Genomic DNA, 23,734 nt, shown 5'->3' on the forward strand with positions numbered 1-23,734 from the left:
GCATTTTGAGAGAGATGCAGTTCTGCCTAATAGAAGTTTGCGTTTATTCAAAATGAGTTTGAAGCCATTATTTTGAAGTAAAATAGCCATATTGTGTTGCTTTACTGTAACTTAGCGAGGACATTAGTGTTGTCTCAGGTAAGGCAAAAATGAGTCATGTCACTTCTCCACTCATGTACAGAGCTGATTTCTTTCTTTTAGCTGTGCTCCTTATCAGATCAGGTTACACAACAGGAGGTGTCTATTGAGACTGCCAGACACCAGTACGTGACACAGTCCAGGGCTTAAACCCAACCAGGAACTAAAACCTATGGCACATGGCATACGTATTACATATTGACAGATTGACAAGAAAGTGCACTTTCAGAGAAAAAAATATTCATAGCTGTGTGTGTGGGTGTGTGTTTGTGTGTGTATGTGTGTGTGTACAACTATATAAATTAGCCTTGAGAAGTTCAGGCAGTGGTATTATTGTATACAAGTATCAACTCTCTTTATAAACTCTACCATGGTATGTTATATATTATTATACAGCTCTTCACAATGCTAGTAGAACGCTCCATTGACTTGAATGGGATTTCTCAACGTTCTACGGTAAAATAAATTCATGTAATTACCGCTGTCAATGGCAACGGGTTTTGTGCTGATGATCATATCACTCCACAAGTATTCCGGTCACTTCTTGCATTGGAACTTCATTCAAAAGTAAAAGCAGATGGTTGATCAGCTGTGTTCTAAAAAATGTTTGATTCAAGTTAAGCATGTGTTGTGAACTATTTGTTTCTCAGCAAAAGCCACGACGAAACGGTAACAAATAAGTGTAAAGAGACATATCGTGGAGTTTATTTTTTCGTTTTGGCGAGTAGTCATATAATAAGCGGGATAATGTATAGAACGCCGGTCATTATGGAAAAATAAGTCCCTTCAGGGAGAAACAAGACCCCTCCACTGGCGCGTCGGGGTCCGGTTCGCCCTGTCAGGACTTATTTTCCCAATAATGACCGGCGTTCTATACATTATCCCTTACATATCCATGAGTAAAGTATGTTATAAAGACAGAGAATTGTAATTATATAGGCTACAGTAAATGTGCACATTATGATGTGAGCTCTGCAATCATATACTTTATGCTTTAAATATCAACAATGGTGGGGTAACGTCACTTCCGTTGATGTTCAAATAAAACAGAGAGCTAGCTCGCTACTCCCTCCCCCTTCCTCTTGTGCAATTGAAACTCTCCTGAACGTGCATCTTGTCAGTTATTGGTTAGAACACTTTGTTTTGCCTTTGAGTGGTTGGCAACACTTGTTGATAGCATTTGTTTTTGTGTGCAACCTAGGCTGCCTACAGAGACACGTTTTCTTGACAGCCTGCTTATGGGGCGGGCAGCTAGCAGATTGTTAGGAATGATTAGATGAATGTGATCATTTATGTTTGGGCCTGCAATCGCTGATGCAACCTTTAAGCAGCGCTAACATCACCGACTGACAATCGGTCACCCCGGGTTCGATTACCGCCATTGCGAGTCATGTCGCTTTGGATAAAAGTGTCTGCTAACTAACTGCACGTCTTCAACTGTGACATAACATAAGTGCTTGGCTGCACTTATTCCCTTGGCATCCATACATCTGAGGTAATGACTGATCCTCTTACAGCACTTACAGGTGGGGGTAAAAATGTCGCTCTGTCAAACGAGGAGAGAGTTAGCACAGTGAAGGCCTTAAATGAACTGTGAGCTTGGGTCAGTGATGGACAACATTGTTGTTTTAAGCTTTTATTGGTATATTAAAGTGAACACACACATATGATAAAACCAAACAATCTCAAGCACCAATGAAACTTTCTTGTGGCACTGATGAAATCCATAGAAAATACATACTTTCAAAGCAGACATACACTCTTAAAACAAATGTGTTGAAAACAACACAACTTCTGTTGTTTACTAATATGTGTTGAAATTACACAACTTGCATTGAAAACAACATAACTTGCATTGTTTTTTTTAACACATCTCTGTGTGTCCAGATAGGGACAACACATTCCTTTTAAGAGTGCATAAGTACCTGTTCACTGATGTGTTTTTTATGATTAGGAATGAGTGTCCATTGTATGAGTCCATTGCATTCAGTTCATCTGAAATTCTGTGGGGTTTTGAAGACAGGGTAGGTCCTTAATAAGGCATGCTCATGGCCTTCAAATGTAAAATGTTAGGAGTTATTCCCTTAGGAATAAAATGATGTATTGTCTGTTCACAAAGTCATATTTCCTTTATCTTGGAACACACAGCACATCCATTGGTCATCGTAGTTTGGTATCTTTAGACGAAGGCAATGGCTTTTTGTATCCTGTGATCTGTTCCTGATGCTTGTTCACCCAAGCACAGGGGTTCACATCCAACCTAAGGCAATTTCGCACCCATGGGTCACTTTGGGCTCCCTCCAGAAACTCCTCAAGGGAAATATGGTCTAAAAAAAAAACACGATTATTGTAGCCTAGCCTACAAAATAGCTGCCGCGCCATGTCAGGGTTTAGCCAGTATAATTATGTTACATTCAACACGATGCAATGTAATTAATTAAAAGTGAAAGTAGATTTTCCATCCATATGTGTTGTGCAAAACTAAACATGCTTTGGTATACTCACCGTCACCGTTTTTGTCTATGGCATTAAACAGTCGGTCACATATTTGTTCGACAGTGAGGTGATTGCCTGATTCATCGACCATTTTCCCCTGCTTCATCCTATTAATAATCTATTGATACACAACAATTTCACACACACACACACACACACACACACACAGAGAGAGAGAGAGAGAGAGACACACACACACACACAATGATGAAGGAAATGCTGAAGCTAAATAGAGGGGATACATTCTTCAAGGCTGAAGTTAGGATACAATTCAGAATGCGGTGGAGTTAAGTTTCGATTCCACCTTAAATATTGCATTTTTTTTTACCGTCAGGTCGTCGTCAGCCAAGCAGTAGCCGACTGGCACTCTTCACAGACCTCTCTATTTTTTTCTGGTGAAAGAGGGGAGACCCTATCCATACAGTATGTGGAGGAATTTCTCACGCCAAATGAGTTTTTGAACGATAGATAGGGACAAATGTTAGTGCTGAAATGCTTCAATAAGCAATATAGCCTGTGGAATTTGAAATAGATAAAACACGCCCATGGGGGGTGTCATATGAAAGACTGATTTATTTAATAAAAGACATAATTTCCTCATTTATCAAAAGATTCGGCAATGGAGTCACCAGAACAATTGGTCCCTATCAAAACTCATTTGGCATGAGAAATTCCACCACATATGGATTCTAGGGTGGAATCGAAACTTAACTCCACCGCATTCTGAATCTTATCCTAACTTCAGCTTCGTGTAAAGCTTACCTTTATGATCTGCTTTAACTCCTGTCTGTCTAGACGTCCGTTTTCGTCACTGTCAAACACTTTAAATGACCATCGGAGTTTATCCTCTAGTTTTCCACGTAGAACAAGATGTAGGGCAGCTACATATTCAATGAAGTCCATTGTCTCGTCCTACAGCAACACAATAATTGTGAAATTATCGAACATGTGCCATTAGATATCTAAGTAAGCGTGAATGATCAGTATTACTCAAATCAACTGAAAATGATAGGCTTCACTTACTCCGTTCATGTCGAATGACCGAAACAAATTATCCATGTATAAAGATTCTGGAGTGTCGTCATTTTTTATTCCAAATATTTTCTTGAATTCGTGCAAATACAAAGAGCCACTGGGACATTCCATAATAAAGCTTTTGTAGAGAGTTTGTATGGCTGAGACATCCACCTCTTCATCTTCACTTTGGGATTCAGACTGGCCCATGATAAAGAAGAAAAAAAACTTCGTTTATGAATGTGAAAGCCAATATTGTAGCACATCAATCAGACATTCGGGTGATTAAACTAGCCGTCTTCATGTTCAGAATGTGTAGCCCATAAAGTTCTGTCAAGAGTGCAGTAGGATTTTCCCACACTTCCCCTCCCCTCCCCTCCGCGATTAGAGTTGGGCATATAGGAAGGCGGTACATCTAGGCTTTACGTCCGACTCCGTATAATCCACAGATAGACCTGACTTCTCATTCATGATTTGCATGACAACAGGCAAAGCGTTGCTCTTCCTTTAAAGCTAGAGGTGAGACCAAACAACATAGTTGTTGAAGTTTGAGGTTAAGTTTACAGAATTGTTCAGATTGGCATACAGTACATTAGGCTACCCTAATCCCCTCAACGTTAATGCGGCGAGTTTGTTTTTGCAAACATTTAGGCCTGCTCTGCATTTATGACAAGTGAATAAGTAGGCTACTTAATTTTGCTCTGCAGTGCATGTCCCATATTACAATAACTGTTTCCACACATTTTCAAAACTCTGCACACAAAACCCACAATTGCTCACACAAAATGCAGAATACCTCAAATCTCCAGCAAAATGACACACGACATTCAAAACGTATACATGTATACATTCATACTATATAGACCCTTTCAACTGCAGAAACAAATATCATGAGTTCCGAATACGTGTGGTATTTTGATAGGTTGTGTCAGAGGATTCATATGATTTAAAGTGGCGTATCTTACAGGCAGTGTGTTGCAGAATTGTTTGGATTTACATACAAGGTTTAATATTGCAAACAATTAATCTATATTATATTTTACCACGACCACATGGAAAAGCTTGCGGACCACCACTTTCACACTTGACTGCCCTGCCCCCCCCCCCCCATTAATATAGTTTCTATTTTTAAGATAAGCATGAAGTCATTCATCGCTAGTTACAATGCAACAGAAATGTATTAATTGTACCATTGTATCATTGAATATTTAAGTTTGTGTGGTTGTCCTAAGCCAGTCTGTCCTTAAATAACCTGAGCATGTCTCCCCTTCATTAGTGCTGGCAAAGCACTGTGAGTACTACTTACAGTCCTCCCCTACTTAAGGTTAATTAACTAACACTCTGGGTCAGACCAGGCTGCACAGTGCCTGATGAAAGACTAACCTCATCTCACCTAAACCTCTCTCTGTCTGATTGCCCCTTATCACCCCCTATTTCTTTATTAATACAGAAAACATTAACATACTATTTTAAGAATATGATTAAATAACAAGTCTATGTAGTCAAGGGACTTTGAATGCTTCCAATTTTGATTTACTTTCCAGCATTATTAAAACAGCTCTTCAATGATCTTATGTGGAGACAAACTAGAGATAGAGATGACATAGAGATAATGCATATGTGCTTAGTGAACTTTGACAAATAAATAATGAAAATATTCACTTTCACACAAATGTGAGCTGTTTTAGAAGTATGTGTAATAAAAATGAAAATAAATTAAAGACTTTTGAGAGAGGTCAAATACACTGTGCTGATTGGAATGTTTCATTACCAAATACTGCTACAAATGCAGATAGTAAAGATCAAGGATTTATAAATCACAAATATCACAAATAAAGGATTTAGAAATCACAAATAAGGGTATGATTATGCATAAGGTTATTTATCAGACAGTTTTATCCAAAGTGACTTTAAGTGTGAATTGTGAAACAATTTGCAGACACAATAACTGTAACAGTGGTAAATGCTATTAGAATAACAATAAAAGTGTCAATTAAATTAATAAACGTTCTTAGACGTTTTTTCAGCCTTTACAGCTGCCTGCCGGCTCCTCTATTCAGCCAGCTAATAGAGCCAGTCTGCACACAAGGCACCAGAGAGGGCAAGGCAACCAAACAGTCATATGAAAGGCTTCATCTGATCCAGACAGAGGAGTAATAAGGACAGCCATGTCTCTCTAATCACAAAGCAATCTGCCCTGAGAGTCTTAGTACAGGCAGTCCGCCAACACCTGTGGCGCAGATTAACTCTCAAAAAAAGGCACTCTTTCTTCTTTGCTCAAGCACCCAGCCTGATGGATTCATGTCCAGGCGTAGTATGTTGAGGATCCAGGGATCCTTCTGTGCCCCTTCCAAAAACTCTTCTAGAGTTATCTGACCTGAAGGGGGGAAACGTGATTGCAAAGTGGAGGCGTCCATGTTAATTACAAAATCAAAGCTATATTAAAACTGAATATGAAAAAAGAATCCTACTTGACAAAAGATAATATAACCAAGGATGTCTTTTGTATAAACACATACCGTCTCCATCAACATCAATTACTTTAAATATTCTCTCACAAACTTCATCAGCAGATAGTTGGGGAGTCTCAGGATCTTTTTTTGATACCCTCTTTATCCGATAAATACTCTGAAAAGAAATGGAGACTACTGACACACTTTGCTGAATGTAGAGGATTTTTATTCTCAATATAAATGTCCAAAACATATACTAATAAAACAGTTTTAATAAGTACAACTAGAAAAGTCTTACATCAATGATAGCCCGAAGTTCTGTCTTGTCGATAAATCCATTACCATCTTTGTCATACACTTTAAAGGACCATCTCAATTTATGCTGCAGATCTCCTCTGAAAACTAGATTCAGCGCAGCTACAAACTCCAGGAAATCTATGGTGTTATCCTATTTGGAAAAATGGAGAGTTTGGTTCCAAAACACTATTTCTCCGTTTTTAAAAACATTCAAAAGTCAGGCTATTTAATTGTGTATTTCAGGTAATATCTATCAAATTGCATTTGTGTTGTTTTGATTAAGTAAGGATGAATCAGATAACAATACCCAATTACTTGGAAAACGACATGTAAAAAAAGTATTGATGCAAATTCATTAAAATGGTGGATTTAGCGTTTTGGAACCAAACTCTTCAAATACAGCAGATTGTTACAGTGGAACAGCTGAATGCAACAAGCACAATAAGAGCAGAATAAATCTCACCCCATTCTTGTCAAAAGCTCGAAACATATTCTCAGCATATTCGGATGCCTCTCCGGTTGCATCTACCCCAAAAAAGCGTTTAAATTCATGAAGAAACAAAACCCCACTTGGACATTCGGTCAAAAACTTCTTGTACATGTCTTGCAGTGCTGCCACATCTATCTCCTCAGTCTGCTCAGTGGGCTGCGCTTGACCCATTCTCGGTGCTGTCCAAGGTGCTGAAATATCACTATCACAACCTGCAGTATTGGTTGCCCCACTGGCTATTTTAAAAGGCAATACACAGTCAGTTGACAGATGTCCTGCTGGCCAACTCTGTCTGGCTCAGTCCAGCAGTGACATTGGTTGCTACTTTAAGGGTTAGAATAACAACAAACCCAAATCCAACACTTCCACTTGTCTACTCAAATGCATGCTCTTAGATTAGAAACCCATGGCCTAAAAATAACTTTAATGTAATGGGGAAGCCCTCAGCTCATGCCAGATAATCTCATTACTGAGCTAAGACTCTTTGTTCTCTCTTTATTTTTATTTTTTTTTTTCAATCTCTCATTCCTCATTGGCAGTAAAACAAACTCAGAATTGCACTGCAGCTATTCCAAAATGATTATGAATGAATCAGAATGGCATTACAGACATTTTGTTGTGCATTCCTTGGATCATGGCTGACAGAGTGGGAGAATTCATGCTTAAGAGAGCAATTCTGTCTGGTGGGGATTGCTCGCAGCTTTGTGTCTACAAATCTTTTTTTATAGCAGCTACAGACAATAGCTAAGTCTATTAAAGCAGCGACTCGTCCAGGACATTGCATGTGAAAAGGCCATTTTTTAGTAAGTCTCCTGAAGAAGTAGTTTGAACTCTGTGAAATGGTTGTGGATGTCTATAGAGATGCAAAAAGGAGGTGTGGAGAAAAGAAACCCTGAAAATAATTTGAAATGACTAAAACAAACTGGGGGCATGAACATGGGGGCTCATGAACATGCCCCCAGAGTGTAGCACTGTAGCTGCCTGACAGCTCTAGCTGTTGGCTGCAGAAACTCGAGCTACTGTAGGTACAACCGACTGTTTTTGTTTTTCTTCATACCGACAGTACTCGGGACCTCGAGACACAGAGATCTGCCTTAACATGCCTCAAACAGCAGGACTATGTCATTTGATGTTTGTAAGCTGATCTGTGATTTTATGCAATGGGTTGTTTTGGAATTTCATTATTGTATCAGGGTGAGGTCAGAGCATTGACCTTTTGCTTGTTAACTTGATCATTTGGAACATTATGCTTTGAATGTCATGTTCTCGGTCAGGCTATGCAGTCATTTCTTACACACGGTGCTAAGATTTGGCAGAATTCTACATTTCTGTGATACTGTATTGGCCTGTTTCAGCAGAGGTTTCCAAACATCTGGCTTGAATTAGAACTGATACACAGTAGAAGAGAGTTATTTGTCTCTGTTGTTGTGCAGATGCAGTAAAATCATGTCATCAAGTCAGGGCATCAGTTTTTGGCATACATACTCACACACCATGTCAAAGACTTTGATGTTGATATGAGGCAGGCTGAATATGGTCTTGAGTCAAGTGAATGGAAGTTGCTGAGCCCAAACAGTGTACCCAGTGTAATAGGGACTGTCAAGTACAGATTGGTAATCACTCTGGGCTCTGTTTACTCTCTGTTTACTCTGGGCTCTGTTTACTCCCCCCGGGTCACCATTTCACTTCAAGGCCACTAAGAGGATTTAGCGGTGAGAACTGCAGGTCACATGTTAAATGGTGGCAAGTCTAGTAGTAGTAGTAGGAGTAGTAGTAGTAGGCCTTTATTGTCACATAGTCACAAGTACCAGTGAAGTCTATGAGGGCAACTGGGTATAGTTGATTAAACAGATAAATAAACAATACAGAAACAGGAAGAGGAGATATCCTATTAGGCATAAGCATTTCAAAAGCACACAAAACACAACTAGGGGGAAATATGGTAAAAAATAATATATACAAATATATTTGTTGTGTAAAACAAAAATGTAAAGTGGGTAAAAGTGCAGTTAATTTTTCATAACTGCATTTCCATTCCTAACCAGAAGAGTGCAGTGCAGCTCTTAGGTAGATTAATAAGAAAATATTGCACCAGTTCAATCACACATACTATAATAAGTAAAAGGAAAATAAAACAGACAGCACAGATTGATAGATACCTAGACCCCAGACAGACATCACAACGAAAGACTGTGATGTTTCACTTTTGATGAGAGAACAGCTCTTTAAAAGCAACAAAAGGATTTAGTACCAGTCATTCATGTGGGAAAAACAAGCATGCAGTGCAGCAAGATCATGAGGAGCTCTTAGCCTGATCTTGAATGTAAATCGCACATGAATATTAATCTTGAAGTTATCTGGCAGAGTGCAATAAACTCCACCACCGCAACCAGTAACTCAATAGAAGCTCTGAGTAACTAATATCACCCCCCACACACACACACACACATAGATAAACACACGCACACACACACACACACACACACACACACACACACACACACACACACACACACACACACACACATATATATATATATATAATACTGCTGTTTGGAAGAGGTGTGACTCTCTTACAGTAATTAGTCTTGTTTGTTTATTAAAGATTAGAGGCGGTGTACAAGAGGGTTGTGTGTCAGTGCAGGGATGACACTCCTCCGTAACACTTCTCTGTTTTTCGTTGCAGTCACTTGGTTAAAAGCCTTCTCTAATGCAGTCAAAATGACACGCTGAAGATATTCGTAACAATGCCATACAATGTAAATAAATGGCCAAATTGATTAAATACCACACAGTTTTCTGACGTAAACTGTTAAGAATCCCACAGCTTGGACATGGAGCAACATGCAACATGGAACCACTTAGCCCCTGAACTGCATCAGCAACCACTCCCTGGGTGCATTGTGCAATCACTAAATGCATAAAAATAAATAGATATTGATCAAATTGCAGTCTGAGGAAGCAGATCCTCCATACATAGCATATTTCTAATCACAATACAGCAATACATACAGACTCAGCAAACAGAAAAACGTGTTATTTATTTATATATTTATCTGGTCTGTTGGTTATTTAGCTATTTGAAATAAGTTCAGTATTAGATATAAGCAAATATTGTTTCTTGAGTATGTTGTTTGACTCCAGTTGAGATTTCTCTCATGTATAGACAGTATTATTTTATGTGTATTATTTTCTCTGTTGCAATAGCTGTGGAGAAAATGAACCTCCACCTTTGTTTGACACTGCAAGGGATGTTTCAAAGTATAGAGTGAGACATATTTCCAATTACAGTTATCATTACATGGAGTGATGTTTGTTTCACCAGTGGGTATCCTTAAATGCTTGTTTTTATGCTCTCGTTTCATTGTCTCGTCGTCTAGCGTGTGCATATATTTTATTGTCTGACATTACCATAGGGTCTACACCATCTGGTGACCAGATGGTAGTGGTGGTTTTGTTTGTGTGTCTTAAAGCATTTTTATGTATTTTTACATCTGTGTACATTTGAAGTGTGTGCAAGTTTAGCATGTAAGATCCCTCGTTGGCTTTCATACGATCCAGTCCCATCAATCCCAGTAATATATCAGCCCTCAGCTAAGGGTTTGTTTGGTTAAACAACATACTGCAATAACTCCACCAATACTTCTGAGGCTCACCCTAGGTGTGGCACAAGGTCCTCTGGCATGCTGTGGGTTGCCATCTGGGCTGTGATGAGTAGGCCAGAGCTTTATTGTGGAAATTGTAAAACTGAAATGAAAAGATCATGAGGGAAAATTAAAGGGTATCTAGAAAGATCCTTACTCTGACTCGAAGCAACACAATCTATTTTTTTTTTACCTTAAAACCATAGGCTTTAAAATCAGTTTGATTCTTTTACTCTATTTTACACAACTTTACACTACTATTACATTACAAACCATACAACCAGTAGCCATGGCCTACTGATTAGCGCTTAGGACTTTTAACCGGAGGGTTGCTGGTTCGTACCCTGACCAGTAGGCACGGCTGAAGTGCCCTTGAGCAAGGCACCTATCCCCTTGCTGCTCCCTGAGCGCTGCTGTTGTTGCAGGTAGCTCACTGTGCTGGGATTAGATAGATAGATAGATAGATAGATAGATAGATAGATAGATAGATAGATAGATAGATAGATAGATAGATACTTTATTGATCCCCAGGGGAAATAGTGTGTGCTTCACCTCACTGTGTGTATTTCACTAATTCACGGATTGGGATAAATGCAGAGACCAAATTTCCCTAACAGGATCAAAATAGTATATATAGAAAATAAAAAAAGGACAAATTGTCAACGCATGCCAGGAATGCCAGATATTGCATTTTTGTAACATTGTTGTCGTGGGTAAGAGCATGACACATTTTGTGGTTTTAGACTAATTGAGGTACCGCTTAGGGCTAAATGGGTACCCAGTATGTTAAAAAGGGGAGTCCCTAAATTGTGTAACTTTAGACAGATTGGCAGGCACATTTGATGCTGGCTGAATGGACTGAAAGCCATGTGCATGCAGCCATGTGCACCAAAGGAGCAGTGGAATCAAACGACTTGAGTAATGAATTGGCATGATGTATTAGAGGAAACGTCCGTGTTAAAGCAGGCTTTTCTCTCTCTCCTGTATTCACTATAATGCTAGAGCATGGGCATGTGTCTCTACACAACTGATTTCACTGGGCCTCTGTGCTGCTGAATAGTTGATGTGGAGAAAGAGGACATGGTGGTTTGTGCTCTGCTGGAGAGACAGGCAGAGGAGTGTAAGAGTGAGGAGGGCTGGAGAAAAATGTGTGAAGGAGCGGAGGGGGGTCCTGAATCATTTATTAGGATTGATTCTAGTGCTCCAGCCCAGTGATCGAAGAAACCTTGAGCGCTCTCTCTCTCTCTCTGTGCATGTGTGTGTGAAAGACTGAGAGTCTCTCTCTCTCTCTCTCTATCTCTGTGCATGTGTGTGTGAAAGACTGAGAGAGAGAGAGAGAGAGAGAGAGAGAGAAAGAGATCCAAAAAGGCAAGAAATATGGTCCGAGGAATTACCCACTAAGAGAATAAAGTATGCATGAAATTGTATTCATGATATCTTGGGAACAACTTGCACCAACACCCTTTTGTAGGTCTTGATCATACTATTGAAGAAGAAAAACATACAAAGGAGTTATCCATTTAAAAACTGAATGCAATAAAATGATGTAGTAAAATCACTTATTTAATTTGTTAATAAGCTATTAGTATTAGTATTATTACGACCGCCGCTAGCGAAGCTAGCGAAGCGCTCATATAGGGATTGTCATTTTTATATAGGGATTTTTTTTTTTTTTCCCCGTCATCTACTTCCTGAATTTTTGGTCAACGATACCCGGGACACCGAACCACCGGTGCACATGAAATTTGGTGGGTATGTAGCCCCACTAGACTTTTAAGGAAAAATTTTGTTTGGTCCCCGGGGGCCACTCCCCCACCGCGCTGGGCCCCCGAAACCCAAAAAATGCAGTTTTTCCTAAATAACTACCTGAACCGTGGCACCGAGGATGAAGAAATTTTTATGGTATGCTGGTCTCAAGGGCCCACATCAACCTGGCCCATAATCACTCATTTGCACCCCCCGGTAAAAAATGAAAATGCAATATCATTCTGCTTTAATCGCCCCTCTCTTCAGTTAAGATGTTCAGAACTGCATCAAATTTTATGTGTATGATTAACCTGACATTCTCTGGGGGTATGCCGAGTTTTGTAGAATTTCATCCATGGGGGGGTCTAAAAAAATTAAGTTATGTGTACATTTAGTGACTGTACACTCATTGGCCTGTAGATGGTGGTGCACACATATACACACGCACACACACACACACAGGTACGCACATACCATCAGTATCGGCAATTACACAACGGCCGATACATAATTACAAATTCAGTAGGATTAAAGGAAAACCAAATATTCATCATAATAATTTGGCTGCATTTCCAGTATTGGAGTCACATAGTCGTTTGTCCACCAGATGGCGCATCGTTGCAGTGAGATGTAATTTTGTTGGAAGTTAATCTAAAGTGGGTTGGAAAGACACTACGCTTCCTACAAGGACAAGACTGTAGTTTACCGCTGAGAACGTCTAATAAGGGTAGGATGATTTCTGCATGACATGTAATTCCCAATTCTTCTTGAAGCCGAAATAAATCTGCGAATGTTTATCAGACATGCTTGGTTTTTACTGCAGGTAGGCTACGTTAATCTTAAGTTATATCAATAGCCTAGAGTAGGTAAAATAATGTTACCGTTAGCATTGGTTGAGTGATGGAGGCCAATTTGATTATTGATGTATTTGTAGAAAACCATAAATGCTGTTATAGGCTACCAAGAAAATTGATAACAGCACTAATTGCATCTTTCGACTGTCATCTCATTTGCTTATAACCATAACCTAGGCTACTAACAGGAGCTAAGTGAGTTAGCCACAACACGTTCGCTACATGATGGTTTTCTAATGGAAAATATAGGCTACCTGAAAGATAACCTGATGATGCATCCTAAACACCGGGCTGGGACATTTAGCTCAAAGTTTAAGAAAGCATCTGAGACAACGTTCATTCCCAAACACCCATATAGGCTACTTCAATCCTCTATTTTCAAAGGTGATTCAAGTAAGGAAGAGCATGGCTCAAAGTAAAAGTAACTAGGACTGAAACTACATAAATTGGTCAAAGTGAATAATTTGTGTCAACTCCGCTAATGTAGATTTATTAACGCACCCGCGGATCTACATCTCCATTTAAACCAAATGTTTTAGAGCGACGTTGAGAGATGTATCCAGGGCAGGGCTGTACCTACACATATTTGTTGCACGTGCTACAAAAAATCATTCTTTTGCGATGGATGATTTAGTACCAACGTTACACCGGGTCCAATACAGTTTTGCCTATGGCTATACCGTGAGACTGAGGCGTTTTTGTTTGTTCAAGGCGTGTTTAGGTGTGAGAGGGGAGTCAATGTGCTTTTGATTCCAGCTTGGTAGTAGTAGTAGTCTATGCGATTAAAAAACATGTGTGTGTGAAGTATCCAAACAATGATAATGTCAGGATCTGGCCCGGACTGTTAAGTTTGTGCCACCCTGGTGGCCATTTTGTGTATTGTCCTGTGTTTGTTTTCGCCTGTTCCCCATGTGCTCTGTCACCTGTCTTTGTCTCCGCACCATCTCCTTATTTGGTCTGTGCTTCCTGTCTTGTTTGTTTTCCCTCCATTTCTGCCTCCTCACCTGTTCCCCTGTTATTGTCTCGATTTGGTTGGGCCCAGTCCTCTGTCTTTCTGTTAATTGGTATGTGTATTTCTACCCTCCTGTTTCTCTGTTCCCTGTCGGATCGTCTCTCTGTTTGTCTAGTCAAAGTCCTGTATGTATGCAGGGTGGGAACTAAAATGGCATCTGGAATTCCATGGGGACTGGTTTGAAGGGGTGGAACACTATTATTAGGCCAAGATGGCAGCCCCTTAAGCACACAGTGTTTACAAATCATACACAGGTGTGTGGCGGGGAATGGTTTTTGGGTGATTGGCACTTGAGGTAGATTAATTAGACACAGGTGTGTATGGAACGGTGGGGTTCGGGTGATTGGTACTTTTGGGGGGGACTGGGCTTTTTTTTTTTAGTGTGGAAGCACTCTCAGTCGTAGGGAGGTAGCCTTTGAGAAGGACGTATTGACAGGCAAAGGAGCTGGAGTCCCAAAGAGAGGGCTGAGCTACAGAGCGACCACGACAGCAGCGATGTGAGAATCCTGAGTGTGAGCCGCCAAAGGCTTCACTTTCGCCTCAGTTATCAAGCCTTTCGGGCAGTCTGCCGGTCTGTCCAGGCGCTGGCCGAGCGTCCCAGGGGTGGAGACGTCCACCCCTCACAGAGCTAAGTACCGTTTTTTGCCTACTCCTGCTTGTTGTTGCAGCGTGTGATTACTGCTATTGTTCCTGAGCCTACCCTCTCTTCTCCCTGCATTAGAGGCGGCTTTTCCGCCGGTTTCCGCGAGCTACTGACTACACTTTCAGCCTCCAGTTAACAAGTGAGCTACGGACTACACGCCTCCAGTTATCAAGTGAGCTACGGCCCACACGCCCAGTTATCAAGTGAGCTACGGACTACACGCCCAGTTATCAAGTGAAGCTACGGGTTACAACTCCCCGCCTCCAGTTATCAAAATGGCTTCACAGACTTCGCCGCCCCCTGTTCAACGGGCGCCGACTGTGTTCAAAAGCGTCATTGGATGTCAGAGGGGTGGAAACGTCCGCCCTAGCAAAGAGTAGTATTTGTTAATCGCCTCTTGAATGCCCATTGCTTAACGGGCCATAGGCCTTTCTATAGCTCTGGGCTGCTGCACTGCATTATTGACTGTCCCTACCTAGCAGCTCCTATCCCTGGCCCCTTGACTGCATTTTTGTGCTGTTTAGAACTGGTTGACTGGTTGCACTCCCTGTTTAAATACACCCGGGCACGGTTTTGTGTCCTTACCTCTCCTGTTTCTGTTGTCTGCCCGTTGCAGCTGACTACCTTATGAACTGGCGCTACCACCTTCCCCTCAGCTCTGCCTACAGCCCGAGTCCAAGCCGTGTAATAGCCAAGTGGTGTGGTGTGGATTGCAGTGGTTATTTCTGTGCTTACGATCGCCTTATGTAGCGTGTGATGAACCGTGTGTATTTTGGTGCAGTGAATTGTGTTTTGTTACCGGATGGCTGGGGTCTATTGAGGGATTTAGCCGCGCTCACTAAAGTAGCCTCTGTTCTGCCACCAAACAGCTGCCAATACTGGGATGCAGGTCTGCTGGCGGGCGGACCTGTTTCGATCGGAGGAGCCGACCATTGGGCAAAGTTGCTTCGCTGACAGTTGCCCGCCGCTCGTTGGGGTGCTGGACATTCAACACTGGGAGAGAGGATTTGGTCGATGGACTTTTAGCATTTAGCCCTTTTTATATGTAACTTAATAAAATACTGGTTTTAATATATTTCTCGGACTCTTGGCAATTATTGAGGTAGAGTGTTCTCCCACTGCTAGAGATTGGGTTAAGGAGGGCAATAGCCCTCCGCCTGGTGACAATTGAAGTAGTCGGCAGGATTTCAAGAGTGGGTTGGAGATACTATACTCTTCAATATGCAGGAGGGGTCAGTACCAGCTAGCCGGCCCCAGGTAATGATGCCATTTTTTTTATGGGGGCCCCTGGGCACAGAGAGATTTGGGGGCTAAATGCAGAACCGACTCTTAAAGAATGGGAAGCCCAAAATTAACTATCTGATTTGGGATCCAGGGATTACGAACCACAACAGCTTCAGTTTATCCTCGGTCACTAGAGGGGGGGAGGCTAAGAGGGAGATATTGGCTATAGAGGAGGTGTAAAACCGCCAAATACTGAAGAAAAAAATATTTGACCATCTGAATGTACTGTATGGAGACAATACGCCTTACCATATCAAGTAGAGCACAGTTCTTTAATTGTCGACAAAGGCCCCAAGCAATCCATTCGCCTGTTTGTTCTACAAATACTTGAGATGTTTTTCCAGGCTGAAAAAGGAGAGGCAGCGAGGCCTGGGAGAGATGGTGATGCCCTGCCGAGAGACCAGTTCTTGATGGGACTCGCTAGATGGCCATATCCGCCAGGCACTGAAAACACGGAATGGGCGGAACCCAGAAATGACCTTCGCCATAGGAAGGGAAGCCCTGGCCTTGGAGGAAGACCAGGGGAACAGGGCGAACAACACTGCTGCATGACTGCTGCGAAGCTCGAAACCGTGGCGGCCGCTCCTGTGACAGACTGGAAACAAGATCTACGGACAGAGATTATGAGGGATGTTAAAACGCTACTATCTCGCGATGTCCAAAGCTATCTTAAGAAGAGTTAAGAGCCGGACTCCACGGCACCCCGCCCCGTGAACGTTCTCAGTCAGAAGGGACATGGGTGGGGCGGTGACCTCCAACCGCCCTACTAGACCTGAAGTTCCAGGGACGACCAAGGTGCCCATTTTGCAATAAAGTGTGGTGAAGCCCGAGGGCCATGTCAGCCGCCACTGTCCCCCCCCAGGCGTGTTCTCCCAAAGGGGGTTTTTAGTGTCTCCGCCACTGTGGGTCAAGTGACCGAAAACCCCCACCGACCCTCTCTCCATCCAAAAGACATGTTAGTTGGCCAGTGCCCCTTGTGGGACATAAAGTAAATGATAGAGATATACGCTGCCTGGTAGATGCTATAGTTCACAAGTTACCATGTTCTCAGAAACATTGTGGGAAGAACTCTTCTCTGACCAACAACCCCAGGGCCCTTATGGTTCCTGGCTCCCCTGGTGCCAATGGGTTAGATATTCCTTATATAGGATACCTAGTGTTGGACTTTCAAGCAAGGGGGGGTGCAAGTGCCAGCAAGGGGTGGTGGTTGTTCGAGACAAGTGTCTGGGGTCAACATAGGGCACTGTTAGGAATGAACGGATCGCAGCTTGTTGGGAGGAACTCTTCCAACACAAGACAACCTCTACCGTGACTTCAGCTTAACAGATGAGGGGATGGGGAACAGGTCTTTGCAGACTGCCAGCGGATCCATGCCTCGGCTGCTCAGCTGACAGAACGGACACCGCCGGGTGGCTTTGCCGGTTTGCTATTTCTATCCCTGCACACAGTGAAGCATTAGTGTGGGCTAAGCTACCAGCACAAGCTAATTATCCTAATTCCTGTGTACTCAGTGGAGCCCCATGGGGGAGGGCCAGGAGTTGAAGCAGCCCGGCCCTTACTAAAGGCTATGGGGCAGAGTTCCAGTGAGAGTGCGGAACCTCCAAGCTCACCCAGTACTCCTCCATCGGCACTACAAAAATCGCCTGGGTCACAAATGGTGGACACCGCCCAGGTGAGAGATGGCTCTGATGTCTGCTTGACTGAGGTGAGTCCAGGGGTGATTGAGGTAGCTGTCGTCCGGTTGGGGGGCTGAACCCACGCCTGGGAGGGGGGTGCCTGGAACATTTAATGTGTGAGTCCTTAGGGGATTTGGACACCCACCAGCAGTTGCAGTTACAACGGTTCTTAACCAGATGGCAACACGTGTTCGCTTCTCATGACGAGGGATTACGGATGTACTGACCTAGTGGACGCACCAGATTCCAGCGGGTGAGGCTGCGCCAGTTCGGGAGAGGTACAGGCCTGTGCCACCCACTCTCTACCAAGAGATCCGACATTGTTGCAAGGTATGCTGGGAAGCTGGGGTCATTCTGGAAAGCAGTAGTCCTTAAGGGCGCGGTAGTACTAGTGCAGAAAAAGAGCGGGTGCCTGGAGATTCTGTGTAGACTACCGTAAACTAAAATGGCGAAACTAGAAAGGATGATTTTCCATTGCCCAGGGATAGAAGATTCGCTAACCAGCCTGACTCAGGCAGCCTGGTACTCGACTTTTAAATCTTGGGCGAGTGGGTATTGGCAAGTTCTGGTTGCTGAGAAGGATCAAGAAAACTGCCTTCACTACCCCATTTGGACTGTTCTAATGGGACCCATGCCATTTGGACTTTGCAACGCGCCTGCAACGTTCCAGAGATTGATGCAGAGGTGCCTGGGGCAATTGTCTGAGTCTACATTGGTGTATTTGGATGATGTGATCCTGTTTTCTGTGAATTTTACAGTTCATCTACAACACCTGGAAGAGGTGTTTCGAGCCCTGGAACGACACGCCCTGAAGCTGCGTCTGAAAATGCCAACTCTTTCAGGAAGGAGGTCAAGTTCTTGGGCCATTTGTGTTAGCAAACAAAGGAGTCTCCCCGATCCCGATAAAGTGTCCGCTGTACAGGAGTGGTAACTACCAAAGACAGTTATGCAAGGGAGGGCATTTCTGGGCTTTGTGGGGTACTATCCATGATTTATAAAGGACTTTTCTAAAATTGCTAAGCCCCTTATCGGCTCCCTAACGGGTACTGGCTGCCCCCAGAGGCGCAGGGTCACCCCCAATTCAGTGGAATGATGACTGTGAGGGTGCTTCCAGAGGCTCAAACAAGAACTGTTACAGGCCCCAATTCTTGCATATGCGGACTATACCCAGCCTTTCACCCTGTATACAGATGCAGCAATAGTGGCTTAGGGGCTGTGCTGGCCCAGCAACAGGGGGTAGAACGAGTCATTGCTTATGCCAGTAGAAGCCTCCACCCCATGGAACTAAAATGACTAAACTACAGTTCCTTCCAAGCTAGAACTTTTAGCCATGAAATGGGCTATTAGTGAGAAATTCAAAGATTATCTTTTAAAAAGTCACTGTTGTCACCGATAACAACCCACTGGTCCATTTAAAGACTGCTAAATTGGGAAGGTAGAACAAAGGTGGGGGTGGCGCAGCTGGGTAATCCTTTTGATTACAGCATACCGGTATAGGCCAGGAGGGAGCATACCAATGCTGGATGTCCTCTAGACTCCCCACACCCCACAGCCGCCCCCAACTGGCCACCTGCCTGCGGCCGGAGGAAGAGTTATTGGTAGGCATAGTGGAAGCACACCAGGGTCAAGTATCGAGGCCCCCCCCATGCCTGCTGGGGGGGGGACCCCGAACATTGGCAAGGGGCTACAAGCAGCAGACAAGAATTTTACGGTGACAGCTTATCTGGAGAAGGGGCGTTGCCTCCAGCCCCGAGAGGAAGCTAAGTAGTCTCGATTTGTGCAACAACTATTAAAGCCAATGGAGTCGCCTGAGTCTGAGAGTAGAAGGGGTCATCTGTCGCGACTGTTCAAGACCCCTGACCCAGGGAGCTAAAGGATCAATTGGGTCCCCAGAATCCAGGGTCCCCATTGCTGGAGGGGCATATCATGGCCAGTCGGGCCACCAGGGTCAGGACAGGACATTGTCTTTGGTGAGGAGGGTTTTTATTGGCCGCAAATGGAGGCCTCAGTATGCCACTTGTTCAGGGATGTCCGAGGTGTATGGCATGTGAAGGCCAAACAGGATCCTAGAGCCCCCCTAGTCCCCCCCTAGAGCCTAAGTGTCCCGCCTCCTCCATATGCTGGCTACTGACTTTTGACGCTTTAGTCGCCCACCTGACAGGTTCCAGAACATTTTGGCTACTGACCTATTTACCAAGTTTGCATGGGCTGTTCCTACAACTGATCAGACGGCTCTCACAACCCCAAGGGTTCTGTGTGTAGTCCCTGCAGCCATTTGCTGCCCCCGAGGGTCCTTCATTCTGACCAGGGGCCAAATTTCTAGTCCCTCATCCCGAATTATGCCAGTTGTAATGGTTGTCTAAAGACCCGCGACTACACCCTTACCACCCCCAGGTAACGGCGGTTGTGAGCGGCTTTAACCAGACGCTGTTGAATCTGCTGGGACCTTGGAGTCAGAACAGCAGAATAGGTGGTGGGAACACCTTCCAGCATTGCTCCATGCCTGCAACAACTCTGTTCATGCAACCACAGGCTATGCACCCAGCTATTTGATGTTCGCAGACACATAACGGTTACCTTTGGATCTACCCTGGGGACCACGCCCATCAGATGGGGCAGTGTATGGCCTCGAATGGGTGGTGCAACACCACAAATGGCTCCGGATATGCATACAGCAAAGTGTCCGAGAAATTGGGGTGGCTATGAGAGGAGTCAAGCCAATTATGACAAGACGGCGCTGGAGGCCCCATTGCTACCTGGAGAACGGTGTTGGTCTGGGGACAACCGAGGCAAGGGAAAGGGAAATTGAGCTTAATCGCTGGGGAACCCCAGCCCTATGTTGTGCGACATCTCAAGCTGACAGACCTGTCTATGTTGTGAGACCAGAAGGGAAGCTCGGCCCAGAGCGGGTACTACATCTAAAACCTACTGGCCATGTCCACATTATCCCCATGCTAGGGAGGGGGCTGCAGAGAAACAGCAAAACTCTCCCCTGCCTCAAATGGGGTGGGGTAACAGGTGGGGCCAACCAACCACCTGGAGGGCAGGAATCTGGCCCAGAGTCTGCCCATCCCAGAGGCACACACAGGGAAGACCACCTGAGAGGTATGGAAACTGGGGATCGAACCTTTAGTTCTCGACTAGAACTAATCTAGCGGGGAGAGTGTCACAGGGTGGGAACTAAAATGGCATCTGGAATCCATGGGACTGGTTTTGGGGTGGAACACCATTAGGCCAAGATGGCAGCCCCCCCTTTAACACACAGTGTTTACAAATCAGACACAGGTGTGTAGCGGGAATGGTTTTGGGTGATTGGCACTTGGAGGTGTAGATTAATTAGACACAGGTGTGTAGAACCTGAACGTGGGTTGGTGGGATTGGTACTTTGGGGGGGACTGGGCTTTTTTTAGTGTGTGGCCACCTCTCAGTCGAGGGAGGTAGCCTTTGGAGAAGGATCTGACAGGCAGCGGAGCTGGAGTCCCAAAGAGAGGGCTGCAGCTACAGATCTATTTACGACAGCAGCAGCAGTGAACGCTGAGTGTGTGAGCCCAGGCCAAAGACCCCACTGCCTCCAGTTATCAAGCCTTTCGGCAAGTCTGCCGGGTCTGTCCAGGCGCTGGCCAGGCCGATGTCCCAGGGGTGGAGACGCACGCCACGGACTACACACGCCTCACACGCCCAGTTATCAAGTGAGCTACCTGACTACACGCCCAGTTATCAAGTGAGCTACGGACTACACGCCCAGTTATCAAGTGAAGCTACGGCTTACAACTCGCCTCCAGTTATCAAGTAAGCTACAGACTTCGCCGTTCCCTGTTCAACGGCCGACTGTGTTCAAGCTGCCCTGATGCAGAGGGGTGGAAACGCCCACCGCAGAGCTGGGCATTTGTTAATTGCCTCTTGAATGCCCATTGTGGGCCATAGGCCTTTCTATAACTCTGGTGCTACTGCACTGCATTATTGGATTGTCCCTACCTAGCAGCTCCCATCCCCTGGCCCCTTGACTGCATTTTGGTGCTGTTTAGAACTGGTTGGACTGGTTGCACTCCCTGCCTAGCGCTTTAACCCGCCACGGGCCTTTGTGTCCTTACCTCTCTGCTCCCTGTCTGCCCCGCTGCAGCTGACTGCCTCATGAACTGTAGCTAAACCCACCTTCCCCCCCCCCCTTTGCCTACAGCCCGAGTCCAAGTCGTAGGTAATAGCCAAGTGGTGTGGTGTGGATTGCAGTGGTTGGATTTCTGTGCTTATGATCGGCCTTATGTAACGGTGATGAACTGTGTGTATTTTGGTGCAGTGAATTGTGTTTTGTTACTCGGATGGGCTGGGGTCTATAGGAGGGATTTAGCTGGTGCTCACTAAGTAGCCTCCTGTTCTGCCACCAAACAGCTGCCACTGGATGCAGGTCTGCTGACGGCGGACCTGTTCCGATCGGAGAGCCCACCATTGGGCAAAGTTGCTTCCGCTGACTTTGGCCGCCGCTGGGGGTGCTGGACATTCAACACGGGAGGGGAGCTCATTTGGTCGAAGGGACTTTAGCATTTAGCCCTTTTATATGTAACTTAATAAAATACTGGTTTTAATATATTTCTTGGACTCTTGGCATTATTGAGGAGTAGAGTGTTCTCCCACTGCTAGAGATTAAGCGGAGGTAATAGCTCTCTGCCTGTGACGCATCGACGCATGTATGTAATGCGCAAAAAATGACGTATGTATGTATGTATGTATGTATGGTTCAAAATAAATTCTGTTTTGTCTGTAAGTCAGCCTGGTTGAGTCTTGCACTTGGGTCCTCCTGCACAACCCTGACAGTACGATCCGACCACAAATGGACCCAGCAGACTGATTTATTTTCGCGGAATGGATGTGCAGGACTGAGCGGCGGTCATATTTTGTACCGCTATGCGGCACATCTAGTTACAGTATACTTTCCCAAAATGAAAATCATACCATACCGTACAAAAAAAAAGAAACTGCATACAGTTCTTCTGGGCGATTGTACTGTAATCACTGTGGAACACATTACAGAAGTGACCGTAAAAGACATCATTTGTGAATTGTGTAGAAAGTTCTACAGTATGCCGACTGCTTGCTTGCTTCCTGCATGTTTTGTTACTGTGAATTTGTTGTTGTTTTCTGCAGGCCTACATAGAGGTTAGGCTTTTAATTTCCAAAGTCAGAGTCCCTTTGTCATCCTCTCCAGATATTCCCTTTCTAGTCTCCCAAACCGGCTTCCCAAGATGGAGAAATGCATGAATGACTTGGTCCATATGAAAGGAAATAAAAACTAGATGTACCGCAGAGTGGTACAAAATATGACCGCCGCCCAGTCCAGCACATTTTTTCCACAAAAATAAGTCATAAATAAGTGTTTAAAAAATCTGACTAAACCTATATGACGGCCGCGCAGCGAAGCGGCGGTCATAATTACAGTAAAAGACATAAGAGCTTTATTACAGCTTCAGTGAGTCTGTTTTTAACTTCTAATAAAAGTGGTAGAGGCCAGGGATGATTTTATATACAGTGTATGTGCGTTGAAATGAACTGTCTGAGTTGAATATGACATTATGATCTTCCCTGAAATAAATCCATTTTTTGGTATTTTCCCTGAAAATTCTTGTTTGGCAGTGGGAGCCATGGCGTTCGTTCAGATAGTCTCTCTGATTTCAATCTTGCTGTGGTTCACATACAGGGAGTAAAGTGAGACACAATGACAAACAGCATGGCAATAACACGCCTGGCCTGAGATGTATGGAACTGCTGGATTATTTATGAGGTCTAAAGCACAACACCATGGCTACGCACAAGGCAGTAAAAATTGTGTTCTCTTCACAGAAATCCATAAATCCAACAAAATAGCAGAAAATGGCGTTCCTCACAGACTCTCAAGTTGATCACCAACCGAGAACCAGCGTGTGTGGGTCACCAGCATACAGTTGACCTCAAATTGCTTCAGAATGTTGACACGTTCATCATTCATGACCGGCGTT

The 23,734-nt window shown here is 44.0% G+C and overlaps 2 protein-coding genes across 2 annotated transcripts; both read right to left on the minus strand.

Annotated features, from left to right (window-relative positions):
* Positions 1-1,801: 1,801 nt before the first annotated feature.
* Positions 1,802-3,858, minus strand: LOC125307335 (guanylyl cyclase-activating protein 2-like). The gene is made up of 4 exons (XM_048263256.1): positions 3,658-3,858; positions 3,397-3,546; positions 2,644-2,752; positions 1,802-2,465 (listed from the first exon to the last, which is right to left on the minus strand). The coding sequence occupies exons 1-4, from the start codon at positions 3,856-3,858 to the stop codon at positions 2,299-2,301; spliced, it is 627 nt and encodes a 208-aa protein (XP_048119213.1). The 3' UTR covers positions 1,802-2,298.
* Positions 3,859-5,808: 1,950 nt separating this feature from the next.
* Positions 5,809-7,130, minus strand: LOC125307256 (guanylyl cyclase-activating protein 2-like). Its single transcript, XM_048263130.1, has 4 exons — positions 6,862-7,130; positions 6,400-6,549; positions 6,168-6,276; positions 5,809-6,025 (listed from the first exon to the last, which is right to left on the minus strand). The coding sequence occupies exons 1-4, from the start codon at positions 7,057-7,059 to the stop codon at positions 5,898-5,900; spliced, it is 585 nt and encodes a 194-aa protein (XP_048119087.1). The 5' UTR covers positions 7,060-7,130; the 3' UTR covers positions 5,809-5,897.
* Positions 7,131-23,734: the final 16,604 nt, after the last annotated feature.

This window comes from Alosa alosa, chromosome 14 (assembly GCF_017589495.1).
Source record: "Alosa alosa isolate M-15738 ecotype Scorff River chromosome 14, AALO_Geno_1.1, whole genome shotgun sequence".
In the NCBI taxonomy this organism is placed as follows: domain Eukaryota; kingdom Metazoa; phylum Chordata; class Actinopteri; order Clupeiformes; family Clupeidae; genus Alosa; species Alosa alosa.

Coding starts and splice junctions, on each gene's coding strand:
- LOC125307256 (XM_048263130.1), bottom strand. CDS start 7,059: ATGGGTCAAGCGCAGCCCACTGAGCAGACTGAGGAGATAGATGTGGCA. Junction 6,277..6,399: donor AACTTCGGGCTATCATTGAT/GTAAGACTTTTC, acceptor ATTTCTTTTCAG/AGTATTTATCGGATAAAGAG. Junction 6,026..6,167: donor AATTGATGTTGATGGAGACG/GTATGTGTTTAT, acceptor TCCCCCCTTCAG/GTCAGATAACTCTAGAAGAG.
- LOC125307335 (XM_048263256.1), bottom strand. CDS start 3,858: ATGGGCCAGTCTGAATCCCAAAGTGAAGATGAAGAGGTGGATGTCTCA. Junction 3,547..3,657: donor GGTCATTCGACATGAACGGA/GTAAGTGAAGCC, acceptor GTGTTGCTGTAG/GACGAGACAATGGACTTCAT. Junction 2,466..2,643: donor CATAGACAAAAACGGTGACG/GTGAGTATACCA, acceptor TTTTTTTTTTAG/ACCATATTTCCCTTGAGGAG.